This window comes from Amblyomma mixtum, chromosome 1, assembly GCF_055824585.1.
Source record: "Amblyomma mixtum isolate Tamu chromosome 1, ASM5582458v1, whole genome shotgun sequence".
Taxonomy (NCBI): Eukaryota; Metazoa; Arthropoda; class Arachnida; order Ixodida; family Ixodidae; genus Amblyomma; species Amblyomma mixtum.
In genome coordinates this window covers 5,202,178-5,217,828 of record NC_143012.1, presented here as the reverse complement: position 1 = coordinate 5,217,828, position 15,651 = coordinate 5,202,178, and the positions used below count along the sequence as shown (strand labels likewise).

General features: G+C 49.5%; 2 protein-coding genes across 6 annotated transcripts in view; both read right to left on the bottom strand.

The window, feature by feature from the left end:
* Positions 1-15,651, bottom strand: part of GABA-B-R2 (gamma-aminobutyric acid type B receptor subunit 2) — a 327,602-nt gene that overhangs the window by 115,600 nt on the left and 196,351 nt on the right. For all 5 annotated transcript variants that reach the window (XM_089580255.1, XM_089580488.1, XM_089580333.1 and 2 more), the window contains exon 2: positions 10,218-10,355. In XM_089580255.1, coding sequence (XP_089436381.1) covers positions 10,218-10,355 — 138 coding nt within the window. The remainder of the gene's footprint in view (positions 1-10,217; positions 10,356-15,651) is intronic.
* LOC149365317 (uncharacterized) lies at positions 4,683-6,952 on the bottom strand. The gene has a single exon (XM_089541913.1). The coding sequence runs from the start codon at positions 6,903-6,905 to the stop codon at positions 4,683-4,685; it is 2,223 nt and encodes a 740-aa protein (XP_089398039.1). The 5' UTR covers positions 6,906-6,952.

The following is a 15,651-nucleotide window of genomic DNA, read 5'->3' as shown; positions in this document are numbered from 1 at the left end:
AAGAATAACGAAAAAATTACAGCAGAAAAAGAACGAACAAGCAAAGACACGTCGTAGCAAGGGATTATGTCTACTTGTAGGGCTGGTAGTGCCCGCAAATCCGAACCACAAGTGTAAAATGACTTGGAGGATGAGAATGGAGTGGAGAGCACTTGGCAGGCATTCTAAGGTTATATGCAGTAGCTTACAAATGCCCGCCGCTGTGGCTCAGTGGTTATGGTGCTCGGCTGCTGACCCGAAAGACGCGGGTTCGATCCCGGCCGTGGCGGCTGAATTTCGATGACGGCGAAATTCTAGAGGACCGTGTACTGTGAGATGTCAGTGCACGTTAAAGAATCCCAGGTGGTCAAAATTTCCGGAGCCCTTTACTACGGCGTCCCTCATAGCCTGAGTCGCTTTGGGACGTTAAACCCCAATAAACCAAACCATTGGTTTACAAATATCGATAAATTCCGAAATGTATAACAATTGAGCCTTACCGATACATATTTATGGGGCAGAAATGTGGAGGATAACGAAATGGATTCAACTAAATTGAGGGCAGCGCAGCAAGCTATGGAAACGAAAACGGTAAGAGTAGGTCAAGGAACAAACGCAAGTTAGTGACATCCTAGTCGAAATAAAGACGAACAAATAGGCACGGAGAGGACATGTAATGCGAAGAAGGCGAGTCGATGGGCTCTTACGGTAACGGAAAGGATTCTACGAGAAAACAAAGCGCAGCGTGAGGCTGCAGAAAGCCAGGTAGGCGAACGGGACTTGTAAGATTGCGGGGATAAGATAGGCGCAGCTTGCACAGGGAGGGGTTAATTGCAGTGATATGGGAGATGCCTTTGTCCCGCAGTGGTCGTAATTTGGCTTATGATAGGGAACGCACAGAAACAAATAATCCGGGACCCGACGCGTCGAATGTGATGTCCGTGCAAAGCTCTCTGCGGAAGCGCAACCTGTATCGATTGCCTCATCCTGAGGTCGGTGACGTTCAGCTTTTGGTATCATCCAAAAAAATACTCATTTCGCATTTATCTTTGTGCTAATGCAAAATCCAGTGACCAATAAGGTGCTGTGAAACCGTGGTTATGCTTAAAGGCAACTCCGGCGTTTTACTCATATGTTGTGTGCAGTTTTATGGTCATTTGAGTCAAGTTTCGCAGCTTGGCGCAATTTTGTTGCATTTGGAATGAATTTTATAATTAACCACTTCGTAGCTTAATCCGAGAGATTCCTACAGGCAACCTTGAGTATGTGATTTCACTGGACGCACGGCTGTCGATATTCGCCTGTGTTTCCCAAAGAACAAAATTTGGAGATGGCTTTGGTCATTTCAGTCAGATAATAACCCAACCAACATGCCCCGGAGAGTGTTTTACTGAAACGACAGGACAGGCGCCTGTCCTGTCGTTTTTCCTCCTTCTTTGTGTCGTCTTGTTGCGCTTTTATTCTTGCCAATAACCCAAGATTTTACTTACAGTCGCCAGTTTGGCCAACCAATGCAGGTTTTGTGACATTACCCGTGACGTTATAAGACGGTCGGCCGCGACGTCATCTTTTGGTCGAAACCCAGTTTCGGTTTCGGTTTCCAGGTTTTTGCTCTTTTTAAATACTTCTACTCGGTATTTTGAATAACGGGTGTTTGTAACAGAGCGAGGGAATTATAAGGAATGAGATTTGATAACGAACTCAGTGTTCAAAACACGTCGGAAGTTGGCCTTTAACTGCGGTTACAGATCTGCGGCTATCGCGAATCGCGGTTCGCTGTTGTCGCACGGCAAGTCGCCCTTATCAGTTAGGGCAACCAATGGCAGCTCGGGTGCAACACACTAAGTGACGCGGTGACCGGGAAAGCGAAGCTGAATTTCCGAATATCCTAGTTATTTACAATGAAGCAGATACAGTGCCGTCCGACAGCGTCGTCACGTGGCAGCGCTGCCTCCACCGCCGTACACCACCCAACGCGCCTCCCGCAAGCGCCCGCGCCAAGCAAACACCTTCTCTACGGCGGATCATTTCCAGAAAAGCATAGCAGCTGCCGCCGACGCGGCTCATCCGGTCTGCCTGTGCGCTAGCTCCTCTTCCAAGGCACCTTCGATATGAATCATATCTTCATTTTAATATGAGACAGAATAGTGCTAAAATTGAAATCGTGCTTTGAGTCGAACATCTGCTATAGCTCTGGCCACTAATAGCAAAGCGCTGTCGTCTGTAGCTTCGATGCAAAACAAATTAGGCCTAACGACGACTAGGGAATAGCGCAATATAGAGTGCCGTCGTCCGCTGCGCTCGCAGGTGGCACCTTTGTGGCATCTGGGGCACCTCGTGGCATTTGGTGCTGCGACTGTCGGCAACTTGCCGCCCACTGCCTTGATGCGGAAGGGCGCGAACATTTTTCGACACAGCGCTGGAACTGAGCACTGTTGAACGGTTCTGCAGCACGCTGTTTCTGTGATTTCGGACAGTATTCGAAGGCTATATAAAAGCTCCGCCAGACGACACAAAGTGCCTAATTTAATGTGTTGCTTTTAAAACACAATTTTGTGCGAAAAATGCACGTGACGGCGTGACGGACAACCCCGCTGCTGCAGTCACCGAGAACGACGACAAAGACGACACCACGATTTCGCCGAACGTTTCCTATGCAGCTGTCGCTGTAAAAAAAAATTCAGGGGGCACTTTGACTGTCTAAAGTGGGTAGAGGCGGAAGCGTTTTCCGCACCACCTTCGCTGTTTCTGTGGCACTGATGGCGTCACATATAATTGAGTACTAATTATTAAGTGATGACAAATTACTAATTAATGGTTAATTACTGATTAATGTCGGAATACTAATTAACTGCTAATTAATGACGCTTCAGCTTCGTCTTTAGGAGTGGGACGCGACAGCGTGTTGTAGCGCTGCCAGGGAGTCCACGGAACGCCACCACCCGTTCGGCGCGATGCCTTGCCCTTTGAACGCAATGCTTTTTGAGGAAAGGAAATGGCGCAGTAATTCTCTGTCATCTCGGTGGAGACCTGAACCGCACCGTAGAGGAAGGGAGGAAGTGGGAGTGAAAGAAGATAGATAAAGATGAGCCGTAATGAAGAAAATGAAAATTGTATTTGAAGAAAGGCAGTAACTGTCTCACAAAATTCAGGGGGTCACTTTTTTGACCTAAAGTGTGGTCACTGATGTGTGGTTAAGATGTTAAGCTGCGCCCCTAAGAGTGGAACGCGACAGCGTCTTGCAACGCTGCCAAGGAGTCCATAGAACGCCATCGCCCATTCGGTTGTACGCCTCGCTCGTCGGTAAATTGGTTTTTGAGGAAAGGAAATGTATCTGTCTCTCATTTGTCGGTGGACACCTAAACCTCGCCGGAAGGGAATGGAGGAGGATGAGAGTGAGCGAAGACATCGTATTCACTAGACGCGCCTTTGTTCATTCCAAACCATCGAGCTGGCATGGCGGAGTGGATAGCACGCTCGTCTCTCACGCCGAAGACCGGGGTTCGATTCCTGAGCTCGACCAATTTCTTAATCGGTTTTATTTATTTATATGGCCTGACTAGTAAAGGTAATTAGGCTAATTGGGCAATTAAGCAGTTAACTAAGCTCAGTCCCACTTACTTGGAGCATCACTGTACGACCCCTTCAATTGGTCGCATGGTTACTATTGATTGTAAAACATTTTATTCGCCGGGAAGAGCTTGGCAAGAGGTCGCGTTAAGTGGTCGAGAGTACATAGCCCTCGACGACTTTGTCAGCCCACTCCACCGCCAAAACTTGCGTTCTGGGGTCAGAGCTAGCCAGCACGGTCTCCCACCGCTCGAGAGAAGGAGCTGTAACTAGATCACCCGGAGGTGGCTCTATTTTGCAGTCCCACAGGATGTGATCGTAGGTAGCACGTTGGCCACAGTGTTTGCAGTTTGGGTTGTAAAGATCTGGATAAATGCGCGCGAGGAGTGATGGGGTGCGTATCGATCTCGTCTGTAGACGACGCCACGTAACCTCTTGTTCTTTACTAAGTCTTTTGTCTGGAGGGGGGAAAATTCTCCTCTCTAGTTTAAAATGATTGGTGAGATCATGATATGTGATCATGGAGTCCTTCGTGAAATTCAGGGTTACTAGCCAAAGTACAATCGGCCCCGTTTGAAATTCGCGCACTGTGACGTCACGACCGTTTCCACCAATTGAAAAGCGTGACATTTTCTGTCGACAACTCCTGCTTACAACGATGAGACATTAAAGGCTTCCGCCTTAAAAAAAAAAGAAACGTCCCGAATCTGCTAGCTCTTATGCACTACTTTTGAGCAGTCCTTTGAATTCAGCGCGGCTTATGAAGCGGCTTATGAAGCACCTTTCGTTGACGATGCCGCGGGAAGCTCCTCACTGAAACGTTCCCTCAACCCCACTGGGCGGGGCAAACATTTCAAGAAGGCGTACCACTTCAAAAAAGTTTCAAGATGGCGTCTACTTGCAAAAATTGGGCCATCCCATTGGCCAGTCTACTTTTGACCTGGTACATTCTCTGAATGGAAGAAATTTCCATGGTGGGTGCTATGAGACCAACTACCACAGGCATGGTAATTTGCGCTCTCTTTTAATTTCCTCATGACCTGATTGTCCTACTTCATGCTCTACATTGGTGGTGGTGATTTCTTTTATTACTCCCAAAACAGGGGACCAGTCTAAGGACCGGTTGCGCTGGCTTAGAGGAGGTCGGCGGGGATTTCTTGGGATGTCGCGGCCTCCACCGCGCGCTGGATAAGCCGGCGTTGGTCTGCCGTCTCGGAAGTACGCAGGAGAGACTCCCACGTCTCTGGGGTGTTTGGGTTGTTTGTGTTGTAATGTGTACAAGTCCACACCATGTGTATGAGAGTGGCTGGAGTTGAGCAGTGTTTGCACATAGGGTCTATCTGTTGCGGAAAGATCTTGCTGTATAAGAGGGGGTATGAAAAACTGCCAGTTTGTAGTTTGGGCCATTGGACGGCCTCGCGTCTTGTTAGATCACGGTGTGCGGAAGGATAGAGGCATCTTTCGAGCCGGTAGTGCTGTAGTATGTCCGTGTAAGTGGTGAGTAGAGAAGCGCGTGAGATATTAGTGTCAGAGGAAGCAGGGAGGCCGATCATACACTCTGCTCGGCAGCTGAGATCTCGGGCGAGAGTGTGCGCCTGGGCGTTTCCGCTGAGCGACTCGTGGGCTGGGGCCCAAAGAAGTAAGCGAGAGTTGGAAGAGGGTGCAGTAGAAAGGAGAATGTGTAACGCCTGGCAAGAGATACGGCCAGCATCGTAGTTGCGGATAGCCTGTTGAGAATCACTGATGACGACTTTGGTATTAGGGTCAGCTAGCGCTAGCGCAATGGCAACCTCCTCTGCTGTGGTGACTGTTTCTGCATTGCGAATGCTGCAGGCTGTGTACCAGCTGCGGTGAGGGGCGAGAGCTACCGCCACCGTCGCTGGCTTCGAGGGATGGTAAGAGGCGTCCGTATACGTGACGTCCGGACGTCCGCTGAAGCGTTTCTCGAATTGACGTGCACGGTCGGCCCGTCTCTCGGCATGGTGTTCCGGGTGCATCCGTTTGGGAATGGGAGGGATGCGGAGATTTTGGCGATATTCCGGGGTAAGTTCAGCATAACTTGGGGCCGCTCTCGGCGGGGAGATCCCAACTTGCTGCAGTACCGCTCGGCCAGCGTGTGTGAGTGAGAGCCGCTCGTATTGGGCGGTGAGGGTTGCTTCAATAAGTTCGCTCACGGTATTGGAGATTCCGAGAGCCATGAGCTTATGCGTAGCTGTGGACATGGGAAGGCCCAAGGCCGTCTTGTACGCTTTTCGGAGTGACGCCTCTAGCCGTTCGCTTTCGGCACGAGTGAGACGTAGGTAGGGTGCAGAGTAGGTGATGCGGGAGCAGATGAAGGCTTGAACGAGGCGCAGGAGGTTGGACTCTTGCATACCATGATGCTTATTGGAAACTCGCTTAAGGAGGCGTCCGATCTGTACCACCGACTGGTCGATGCGTTGGAGCGTGGTGTTGTTGCTACCGTTGGCCTGTAGGTGTAAGCCCAAGATCCTGATGTGATCTGTACGAGGGATCGGGTTACCTTGCACCTGGAGGTTGATCTCAGGATGTATGTTTGGAGGGCGTCGTCCCGGGGACGGGATGATTATATACTCTGACTTTGTCGCCGAGCAGGTGAGGCCAATTGTCATGAGGTAATCTCCGATCCGTTTGATTGCGGTCTGGAGAGTCTCCTCTATCTGGCCGTCACTGCCGTGCGTGATCCAAAGTGTGAGGTCGTCAGCATAAATGCTGTGGTGCAGGTGAGGGATGTCGGCGAGTAGCTTCGGAAGGCCTATTAGTGCAACGTTAAAAAGCATCGGCGAAAGCACGGAGCCCTGGGGCGTGCCACGGTTTCCTGGAGAGATGATGGAAGGATCTCCCGTGCCGGTGTTTAGTTGTACTGTGCGGTCGGAGAGGAAATCTCGGACGTACGCATACGTGCGATGTCCGACACCGAGAGCCTGAAGTTGTCGAAGGATCGCTTCATGAAGGACGTTGTCGAATGCCTTGGCAACATCGAGGCCGACGATGACTTTCGTGTCTAGTGTACATTTCATGACCACCTGATGATGGAGAAGAAGCATAATGTCCGTGGCCGCTAAATGAGAGCGGAAGCCGAACATTGTGTCTGGTAGTAGATGGTTGTCCTCGAGGTATCTCAAGAGTCTGGTGTGGATAACGTGTTCCATCAGCTTCCCAACGCAGGACGTGAGAGAGATGGGGCGGAGGTTGGCCAAGGTTGGTGGTTTTCCCGGCTTGGGGATGAGGACTAGATTCGCGCATTTCCACTCCTGAGGGATGGTACCGCTGGCCCAACATTCTTGAAGATAGTCGGTAAGAGCATGAATGGATGCGTCGTCCAGGTTCCTAAGCATTTTATTTGAAATGCGGTCGGGACCGGCTGCTGAAGTCGTCTTGAGGCGATTTAGTTCTGCTCGGACCTCCGCAAGAGTGACTGGAGCGTCTAGGCAGGGATTGTCAGCGCCCTGATAAAAGGGGAGGTTGGTTGCTGGTTCGGGGCGGATGTAGGTATTTATAAGCTCTTGTTCGAGCTCGTCTGGCGTGCCAGGATACTGGTGGAAGATTCGCTCGAGCTGTTGGCGTGTTTGGAGTTTGCCTCCAGCTGGGTCGAGTAAATGTCGAAGGAGGTTCCACGTGTTACGAGTGTTTGGAGTCTTGTTCATCTGGTCACAAATGTTGTGCCAGCTCTGTCGAGTGAGTTCGATTGCATAGTTCTCGATATTCGTGTGTGCGTGCGCCAGTCTACGTCGGATATCGCGGTCCCATTTCCGAGTGGCAAGTAGAGCCTGCTCTACATTGCTCTCAGACCATCCGCACGCCGTTCTTGCTACATCGCTGGCTTGGCATTAATAATGCACTGCAGTTTCAGTGCTGAGATTTAATAACGGGCTGCGGCTCGCACTGACCACTGAGCCTCGCCGAACAATGATTACGCGTTCGCCCTGATGTGCAAGCGCGCGCGCAAATTAATCTCGAACCCATTAGGCATTTTCATCACTGTTTCTACGTAGGCACACAACCTTTAGGTCAATTATACATACCGAAACGCAGACAACCATTACCGAATCTGACTCGTTAGGGGGGGGATCTCACAATAGCCATGTCCCTTCTCCTTCCTCTTCACAACCCCTCCACCTAACAAACGCGTCGCGGCCGCGTTCATCCTCAAATGCCCCCGTTCCACCTCGACAATCAGAGAGCGAATGCTTCGAACCGCAGCTCTGGTCACAGTCAGTTGGAGCCAGAAAAGAGAGGTGGAAAGACAAGGGGAAAGAGATAGAGCGACATTCGTGCACAAGGCGTGAGAGTAGAAGGAAGGAAGATAAAAAAAAAAGGAGAGAAGGGCAAATGTGACGTAGCGTGCCAGTCAAAAGCGGCGCGAGAAGGGGAAAGAGCGGCGCAAGAGACAGATAGGCAGGAAAGGTCCGAGAAAGCAGGCCGAAAAACTTTGGGGCCCTCTGCTACCATTCAGCGTGATTACCTGGCCGTGCTCTCGGGGACTGTGGCCCCGGGACGGCCGCGCGCGGCCATGCGGCAAACTCGGCTTGGCGCTGCAGTGATGCATCTGGGCGGAAGGGTTGTCTCCTCCTCCTCTTGCCAAAAACCGAATTGTGCGCGACGTGCCGGAAGGCTATAGCGGATGCAGGGGGGCAGGTTGGAACGGTGGTGGCAAGGGGGAACGAGACCGCGTCGTTGCCTGAACCGACAGGCATGCAGGCAGGACTGAGTGGATTGTCGATGCATGGCTTGGTGATGGTGCTGGTGGAGCGCAGCTGCCGTGAAAAAGCACGCGGCGGCTGCAGCATCCGAAGGCAGCGGTCCGCGGCGAAGACAGTTTGCGCAGAGACGCCAGGGGGCGCCAGACGCTGTGAGGCGGGGGTGGGGTGTTCCGGGACGATTGGTTGGTTGCGTATTTGCTCACGGCGGCAGGCCCGTTATGCCGTCGAATATGCGGAAGATGTTTACCATCGTCGAGTTCAGCGCTCGTGGCTTACGAGTTGGGGAAAGAAAGGCTAACGACTGCGTGCCCAGGCACATAAACAAAAGATCCCGTTTTGACGTCATAACGCTAGAAAAACTAAATTGAGGAAAAGGCGTCCTATGTTAAAGATTCTGGGCAATGGTTTCAATGGTGCCGCAAGGTATCCTTTTTTCCCCCCTCAAAGCTATACAGTAGATCTTTATTTGAAAGGCTGTGCGCTAAAAAGACGTTCACAGGAAAAAGGATAGAGACGACAGGAAAGAAGCGCACAGCCTTTCAAATATGAACATGTACCAACTAGCCCGTCAAAAAGCCTTACTAATACAGTAGATCAGGTGACGTGAGTGCAGACAGTTCGACTAAACATGTTGACTTCTGGTACTTGAATTTACAGTTTATATTCATTATTATCTGGTTCTATGAGGCCTTAACGTGGCAAAGCGACTCAGGCTATGAAGGGCGGCGGAGTAGAGGTCTCGGGATAATTTCAGCCACCTGGGTTTTCAACATGCACTGACATCGCACAGTACACGGGCCAGTAGAATTTCGCCTCCATCGAAATGCGACCCCCGCGGCCGGGATCGAAGCCGTGTCTTTTGGGTCAACAGTCGAGCACCATAATTACTAAGCCACCGCTGAGGCGTTTACAAAAATTAGGCACTCGGGTGCTGTTGTGCTAGATGCTAGTCTACGAGCTGCTGCGACGTTTCTGTCATTCGGATGAACCTGTGCTAGTTGACCTTAATATTTATTAGCCAAACTTTTCTTGGGACCCCTGACTCAAATTAGGCACTCTGATCGCGGTTATAAATTCGGAGATTAGCCAACAATTCGTCAGTTTAAGGGCGGGAGAACGAAAGCAAATATTTATAACGAATGCAAAATTTCATTCTGTCTGCAGCACTGCAGTGGAACTGGGTACAACCACATTTTGAAATATTAGGTTAGCTGTCTAAAAGTAGAGAGGATACCAAAAGAACTTAAAATTCTTATAAAGTAAAAGCACCCCTTCCAGCGCAACCGATACAGCCCTCATGAGCGGTTTCATTAAGAACAATAATATACACTCATAACTATACCAGGCGTTACAGGGAAGGTGATCACTAATTTTTAAAAATAGGGTTTTTGAGATAAAGAGAAGCTTTTTGCGGAATAGTAATGCCACTGTCGGAGGATGTCAGAAAACAGGCGAATAATGTTAACTAGTAAAATGATCACCTAAATTCTAATAGTTACTTCTTTAACTATTACCGATAGGCACCACACAGCTATTAGAAATTTGTCGCCGGCCATGAAGAGGATGTGGAACCTTTCAAGCAAGTGTATCAAAGGATAGAGTAGAGCGGTCAAACGAAGGTCGCCTACAACTGTGCATAAAAAGAAAAATGGACGCCATAAAAAAAAAAAAGTTCTTGTCCACTTGATGAACACGATTGTGTAACTGCGTACTTCGGCTTAGTTGCGCACGCTCGAAATTCCAAGCACTCCAGTTTTGCGAACTACCTCATTTCAAGCCTACTTTGTAAGTACGTAATTATGACTTCATGTCCAATACATGACAATGATTTGTCGGGAACTTAAATGCGCCAGCTTTTCCGAGCAATATATTTAAGCGGTCCACACTGGTGAGCCCCTATTCCGGGCTGTAGGAAGGAGCAAGGCCTCGTGGTTTAGGCGAACTCACCTGGACGAGCTGGAAGAACTGGGACGCCTTGGCGATGGGGTCGGTGACGGCGTTGCAGGCTGCGCCGAACAGCATCAGTTTCTTTGGCCGCTTGTCGATCATGTCGAACAGGGCCTTCATGCCCACCGCTGGATCGCACTGCACAGGAGAGAGGAGGGAAGGTTAGCGAGACGAAATACTCGCTGACATTCGTATACACAAACAGCAACAAAACAAAGAAGCAAATTTCATGAAACTGACCGCTACACTTCTCAGCAAACTTTCTTGTGCGATTCGCCGCGATGGTTTAGCGGGTTCGGCTTCAGGCTGCTCAGCTCAAAATCACGGGATCGAATCCCGGCAGCAGCGGCCACATTTTGACCGAGGCGAAATTTCAAGAGTCAGGTGTACTATGCCATCTTAACGCGCGCAAAGAACGCCAGGTATTCGAAATGTATTCAGAACCCTTCACTACAGCATCCCTACACAGCCCGCATACCACACCACACCACACCACACCACACCACACCACACCACACCACACCACACCACACCACACCACACCACACCACACCACACCACACCACACCACACCACACCACACCACACCACACCACACCACACCACACCACACCACACCACACCACACCACACCACACCACACCACACCACACCACACCACACCACACCACACCACACCACACCACCACACCACACCGTACCGTACCGTACCGTACCGTACCGTACCGTACCGTACCATTCCATACCACGCCAAGCCACGCCATACTACACCGTGCCACCCACCTGCTTGTGCAGTACTAGTTTTTTTTTTCGAAAGAAGCCTACCTCAAAAGCGCATAATCCAGCGTGATTGCCCGTGATAGCTTTCGTAAACACTAGCTTCAATGATTTTGAAAGCAAGTTTGCATCTGAAAGGGTGTAGCGGCTCGGCCTGACTTTGAGGTCTTTTCACAAAACAAGAACCGTGGTGAGTGCAGCTGTACCAGCTGAGTGCCGTGCAGAACACGAAAAGATCTGTGCTATTGAAAAGAAAACCAAGTCACGTGCATGTAAGTCTCTCTAAGAGCCGATCTATTTCGCTTGTAACTTTGCACTATCTCCTAGACTCTCCGCCTTTCCCGTTTATTAGATTACTCATCGTTCGCAGCGAATACTCTCACTTCGTGATCCACAAAAATTGCGGCTTATTTTCGTGCTTGCGCGAATAACTTCGATTCATCTCGTGTTTAAAATTCATTTTTCGCGTTTACAGGCTTTGACAAAGCTGTACGAAAACTTGCGAGAAACGCTGTGGTTTGGTCTGAGATCGAAACAAACTCATTAGTGAATTGCTGTACTTCCGACGACCTTTCGCGGAAGAGGGTTCAGGGGCGCAAAAGTTTAATACGCAAGAGCCCTGCGTGACTGGCTGACGTACAAATGCTGACCAATCATGCTAGGCAAGAAGAAAAACGTCGACAAGTGGGGAACAAGCTTGCGTAAACCAAGTTTCTCCTAATGCCACCCCTGACTTGCAGTCTTTCTCTACGCATTCAGGGCTCGGGACGTTTCGCAATCCCTTCCCCCGCACAGAGCTTAGATTCCACAGCACGTCACGCACGCCATTTGAGACGGGCATGTAGCACAATCAGTGACCGGTTCGTGCTAAAGTGCTATCAAGGAAAGTTCACCAGGAGGCGGAGGCTGAACTTCAAAAATTCTCTTTTTGCTTTGCTTCCACTCCTATGGCCACTGTTCTGCTTGCTACGGTGGCTCAGTTGGTATGGAGATCGGGTAGTGAGCGCGAGTTTGCGACGTTTCTGTGTAGTGGCAATATATGATAGCAGTAGAGAACTGCGCGGGTTAAGTAGGACGCAGTTCCCGCTGAAAAATCTGAAGGCTAACGACCAGAACACCAAACCACAGAACGCAAGGAAGCTTTCAAGGCCAAAAGTTACATCCTATCTACACCAAACCTTCCACAAGCTGAAAAAGATGGCCTATAAGCAGGGGGATAGACTTGGCATTTTCTGCACCTCGAAAGTTCGTTGCATGTGCTCAGCAATGGAACAAAATATAGCAACAATGCGCAGTGAGCCAGAAAACTCCCTAAGTAGACTATAAAACAGGAGTCGTATAAGAGTTCTCTCTTGCGTGTGGCGAATTCTGACCTTTGCGCTTTGGCACCTCAGTGAGCGAAAAAAAAAAAGAAGACATGGGACAGCAGGCACTGAAGAGTCAAAACGAATGCGTATATTGCATTTTATGCAATAAAAACGCCACAGGAAAATGGTGATAGCTTGTACAGACTTTGATGGCCCATATAAACCAAGAAATTAATTTAAATATAGGTGGTAAAAAAGTACTGCCAAAAATTATCTTGGCAAATGAAGATAGATACAGCGAGATACGCGCCAGCAGAAGAAAACAGAAAAGAAAATTTTGTTTCGAAGAAGGATAAGAAATCGCGTGGTCGCGCTCGGATTGCCACGAGGGATCCGCGCTCAACTAAAGACAATTATGGAGAGAGAGAGAGAGAGAGAAAACTTAATTATAATAGAATAATTCGCAGAAGCCGGGTGGTCGGGCCCCTAGTCCAGGCCTCCGCTAGCGGCTGCTGACTTGCGGACTAGCCGGATGATCCAGGCTTGCTGGTCCCTGTCCCTACCATAACATTTATGCCAGCCCTCCCGTTCTGAATTGACTGTTTTCTACTGTTCCTTTTAATTTATCATCAATAGAAAATGCTTAAGAGAATTTAATAAAAGCATAGAGCACAGCAAGAACGTTTAACGCTGTCGCAAGCACATATCAAGTTTGAGACCAGCTTTTACGCAATCTCACCGGGCAAAGATTAGCCAGTGACACGCTTTCAGGCTTGCATCCGTGACTCTTCCCTCATATCTCCCAAAAGAACACTTAAGAAACCAAACACCCTTCGTTACAAATACCCAGGCGAGTAAGTGGGAGCGACTGGTCTGCCGTCCCCTCTCATAGACCTCACGACAGCACCGACTGTTAGCACGCATGGGTCAGGCCTGCCTGAATAATTATCATTACTGTGACCATTTTCATCGTCATCCATACTGCGTCTACTGCATGACGAAGGCCTTTCTAATTTATCTCCAATTAACCACGGCCTGTGCCAGCTGCGGCCATCTTATCCCTACAATTCTATTTTTTTTCCCTCTCGTTCCCATCCACCCGCCTATTTTTTTGTCGCCCACTGTATATGTTTGCCTTCTCTTCGGATCCTATCCGTTACTATAACAGACCCTCGGTTATCTCCTCTCCTTACTGCATGCCATGCAAGTGCCCATTTCTTCTTGATCTGAGGTAGAACGATCACCTGCACCAGGTGCAGCTTCAAGAGCAAGCACTACCTGGACTGTCCAGAGAGCGTTTCCATTGGCGCAGCAGAAAATTCTCCCCTTCGCCAACTGACCACACTACAGCGGCCACACCAACATCAACGCTGACTCTAGGTAAGGCGCCTTTCACCTCGGAGCTGGTCCCAAATACGGCTAGCTGCCGCTGCAGAAAGGTCAAGACTCCTGAGGGGACGCCGCCGGTAGCCGAATAAGCGGATGGAGAAAGCAGCTCAGAAAACGATCGAGGCCATTAGGCGATCGGGCAAAGAAGGCAAAGAACAGGGGGAGAGGATAAAGGGGGAGGAGGGGAGGGCATGTCGCGGAGCAAAACACGTAGGGAGAAGAGTCCGCGGGAAAGACGACGGCCCAGCACCACGACACACACACACACACACGGGTTGGGGGCAGAGTGGGGAAATCGACACCGTTGCAACCGGCCGCGGGGGTCAGCGGTTTGCCATTGCCCGGTCGATCAATGAAGAGCCGCCGCCCAGGCTGTTCTCTTCTCTGGTCTCTGCCTCGTGACCAGGCTAGCACGGTAAGGTTGAAGAAGAGGAAAAGACGATCTTCTGCCAGCAAAGGGCATCGGCGCGCAAACCTGTTCCTTCTGGGTGGGGTTTTCGTTTCCCTTTCGCTAATTGTTTTTATTCTTCATGGACCTTTCTAAGCCGAAGGCCGAGCAAAGACTGCCCGAACTACGATGCTTAGAAGAAAAAAAAAGCGAAGTTAATGCAACGCCCAGCCTTTTCTCGAGGAAAAGAATAAGTCGACGTGTGGTATGCGGTTTCATGAGTGTTTGTGTTGGTGGACTTGCTTTATACAGACACGGGAAGGTCAACAGAAGGGCAAACGCTTTCGTTCAGTTTAGCGACACTGAACCAGTGGTTTAGACGTTGAGTGTCTTAAACACACAGTTTAGTGATGGTGAGTACTAAGAACTACGCAGATATACAGGACTTGAACCTCACCCGTGTGCGGCGTTCATGGAAAGTAGGTGTTTGTGAGATCCTGACAAAAATAAAAGCGTTTGCGTTCAAACATCGGCGCCATGTTGAAGTTCCAACTTTATACTTTTTTTTTCATACGCTTAAACATTGATCGGCGCCCCGCCTGGCAGTACTGTTTTACGGAAATGTCAAGCAAATGCGACACCGTTTTAATGACAAACCGTAAAAACACATTCTTCTGGTATTCGGCTGCTTCTGAGAACGAGGTACTGGGGCCGAATCTCGGCCGCGGTAGCGGGATCACGATGGAGGAGAAATGTAAGAACTCCGTGATACTACGCTATATCACTGTTCGGCGAAAAACCCCGAGAAAGCTTAGTAAAACAACGTGAAAAATCTCCGTGACGGCTCACTGGTGTTGTAGGATGTGGCAAGCCTCAGAGTATAAGAACAAGAATCGAGAAGGGAACTAAAATGTTGAATATGAACTTGCTTTGAACAAGAAAATGTCAATGTCCTTTTGTTGAATATGATCACGATGCTCGTAAAACGCAGGACTCGTTTTAATCAAAGTTAGACCAAAAATTTCCCCCGAAGCTTGCTCCAAATTGCGTCTATGTGCCTCTTGCTGCCATCGTGACCTTTTCAGGACCCCCGGCAAAACCGGTTTTCTGGGCTGTGCCGGGAACGTGGGGGAGCTTCGTGCCCAACTCTTTCCTGTACTACGAGCACAGCCCAGCGCACAATATGGCGGCGCCCATGGACGTCTTTTTGAAAAGGTCTATACATAGCAACACCTTTATATGCAAAAAACGGTGACCTTATAGACTCCACGATGAGAGAAAATACAATGCCGTTAGAGGGTAATCCCGGTCGTCATTATAATATTCAGTGGCCGCAAATAGGCGAGGCATGTTTAGCGAACTGGTGATCATGGCCAGGAAGCAGTGAATGTAAAGACCGAAAAAACAAAAACTTTGGAAGGACAGCCTTTCGCATGGGAGCCAACAAGCCACTCATGCGAATAACTGAACTAGGCGGAATGGGGAGGCAGGACGCTGAGACCCTCTCTGATGAACAAAAAAGTATGTCAGTAAGGGGACGTACAAAAGGACACACAAGAAGAGGCGCACATAA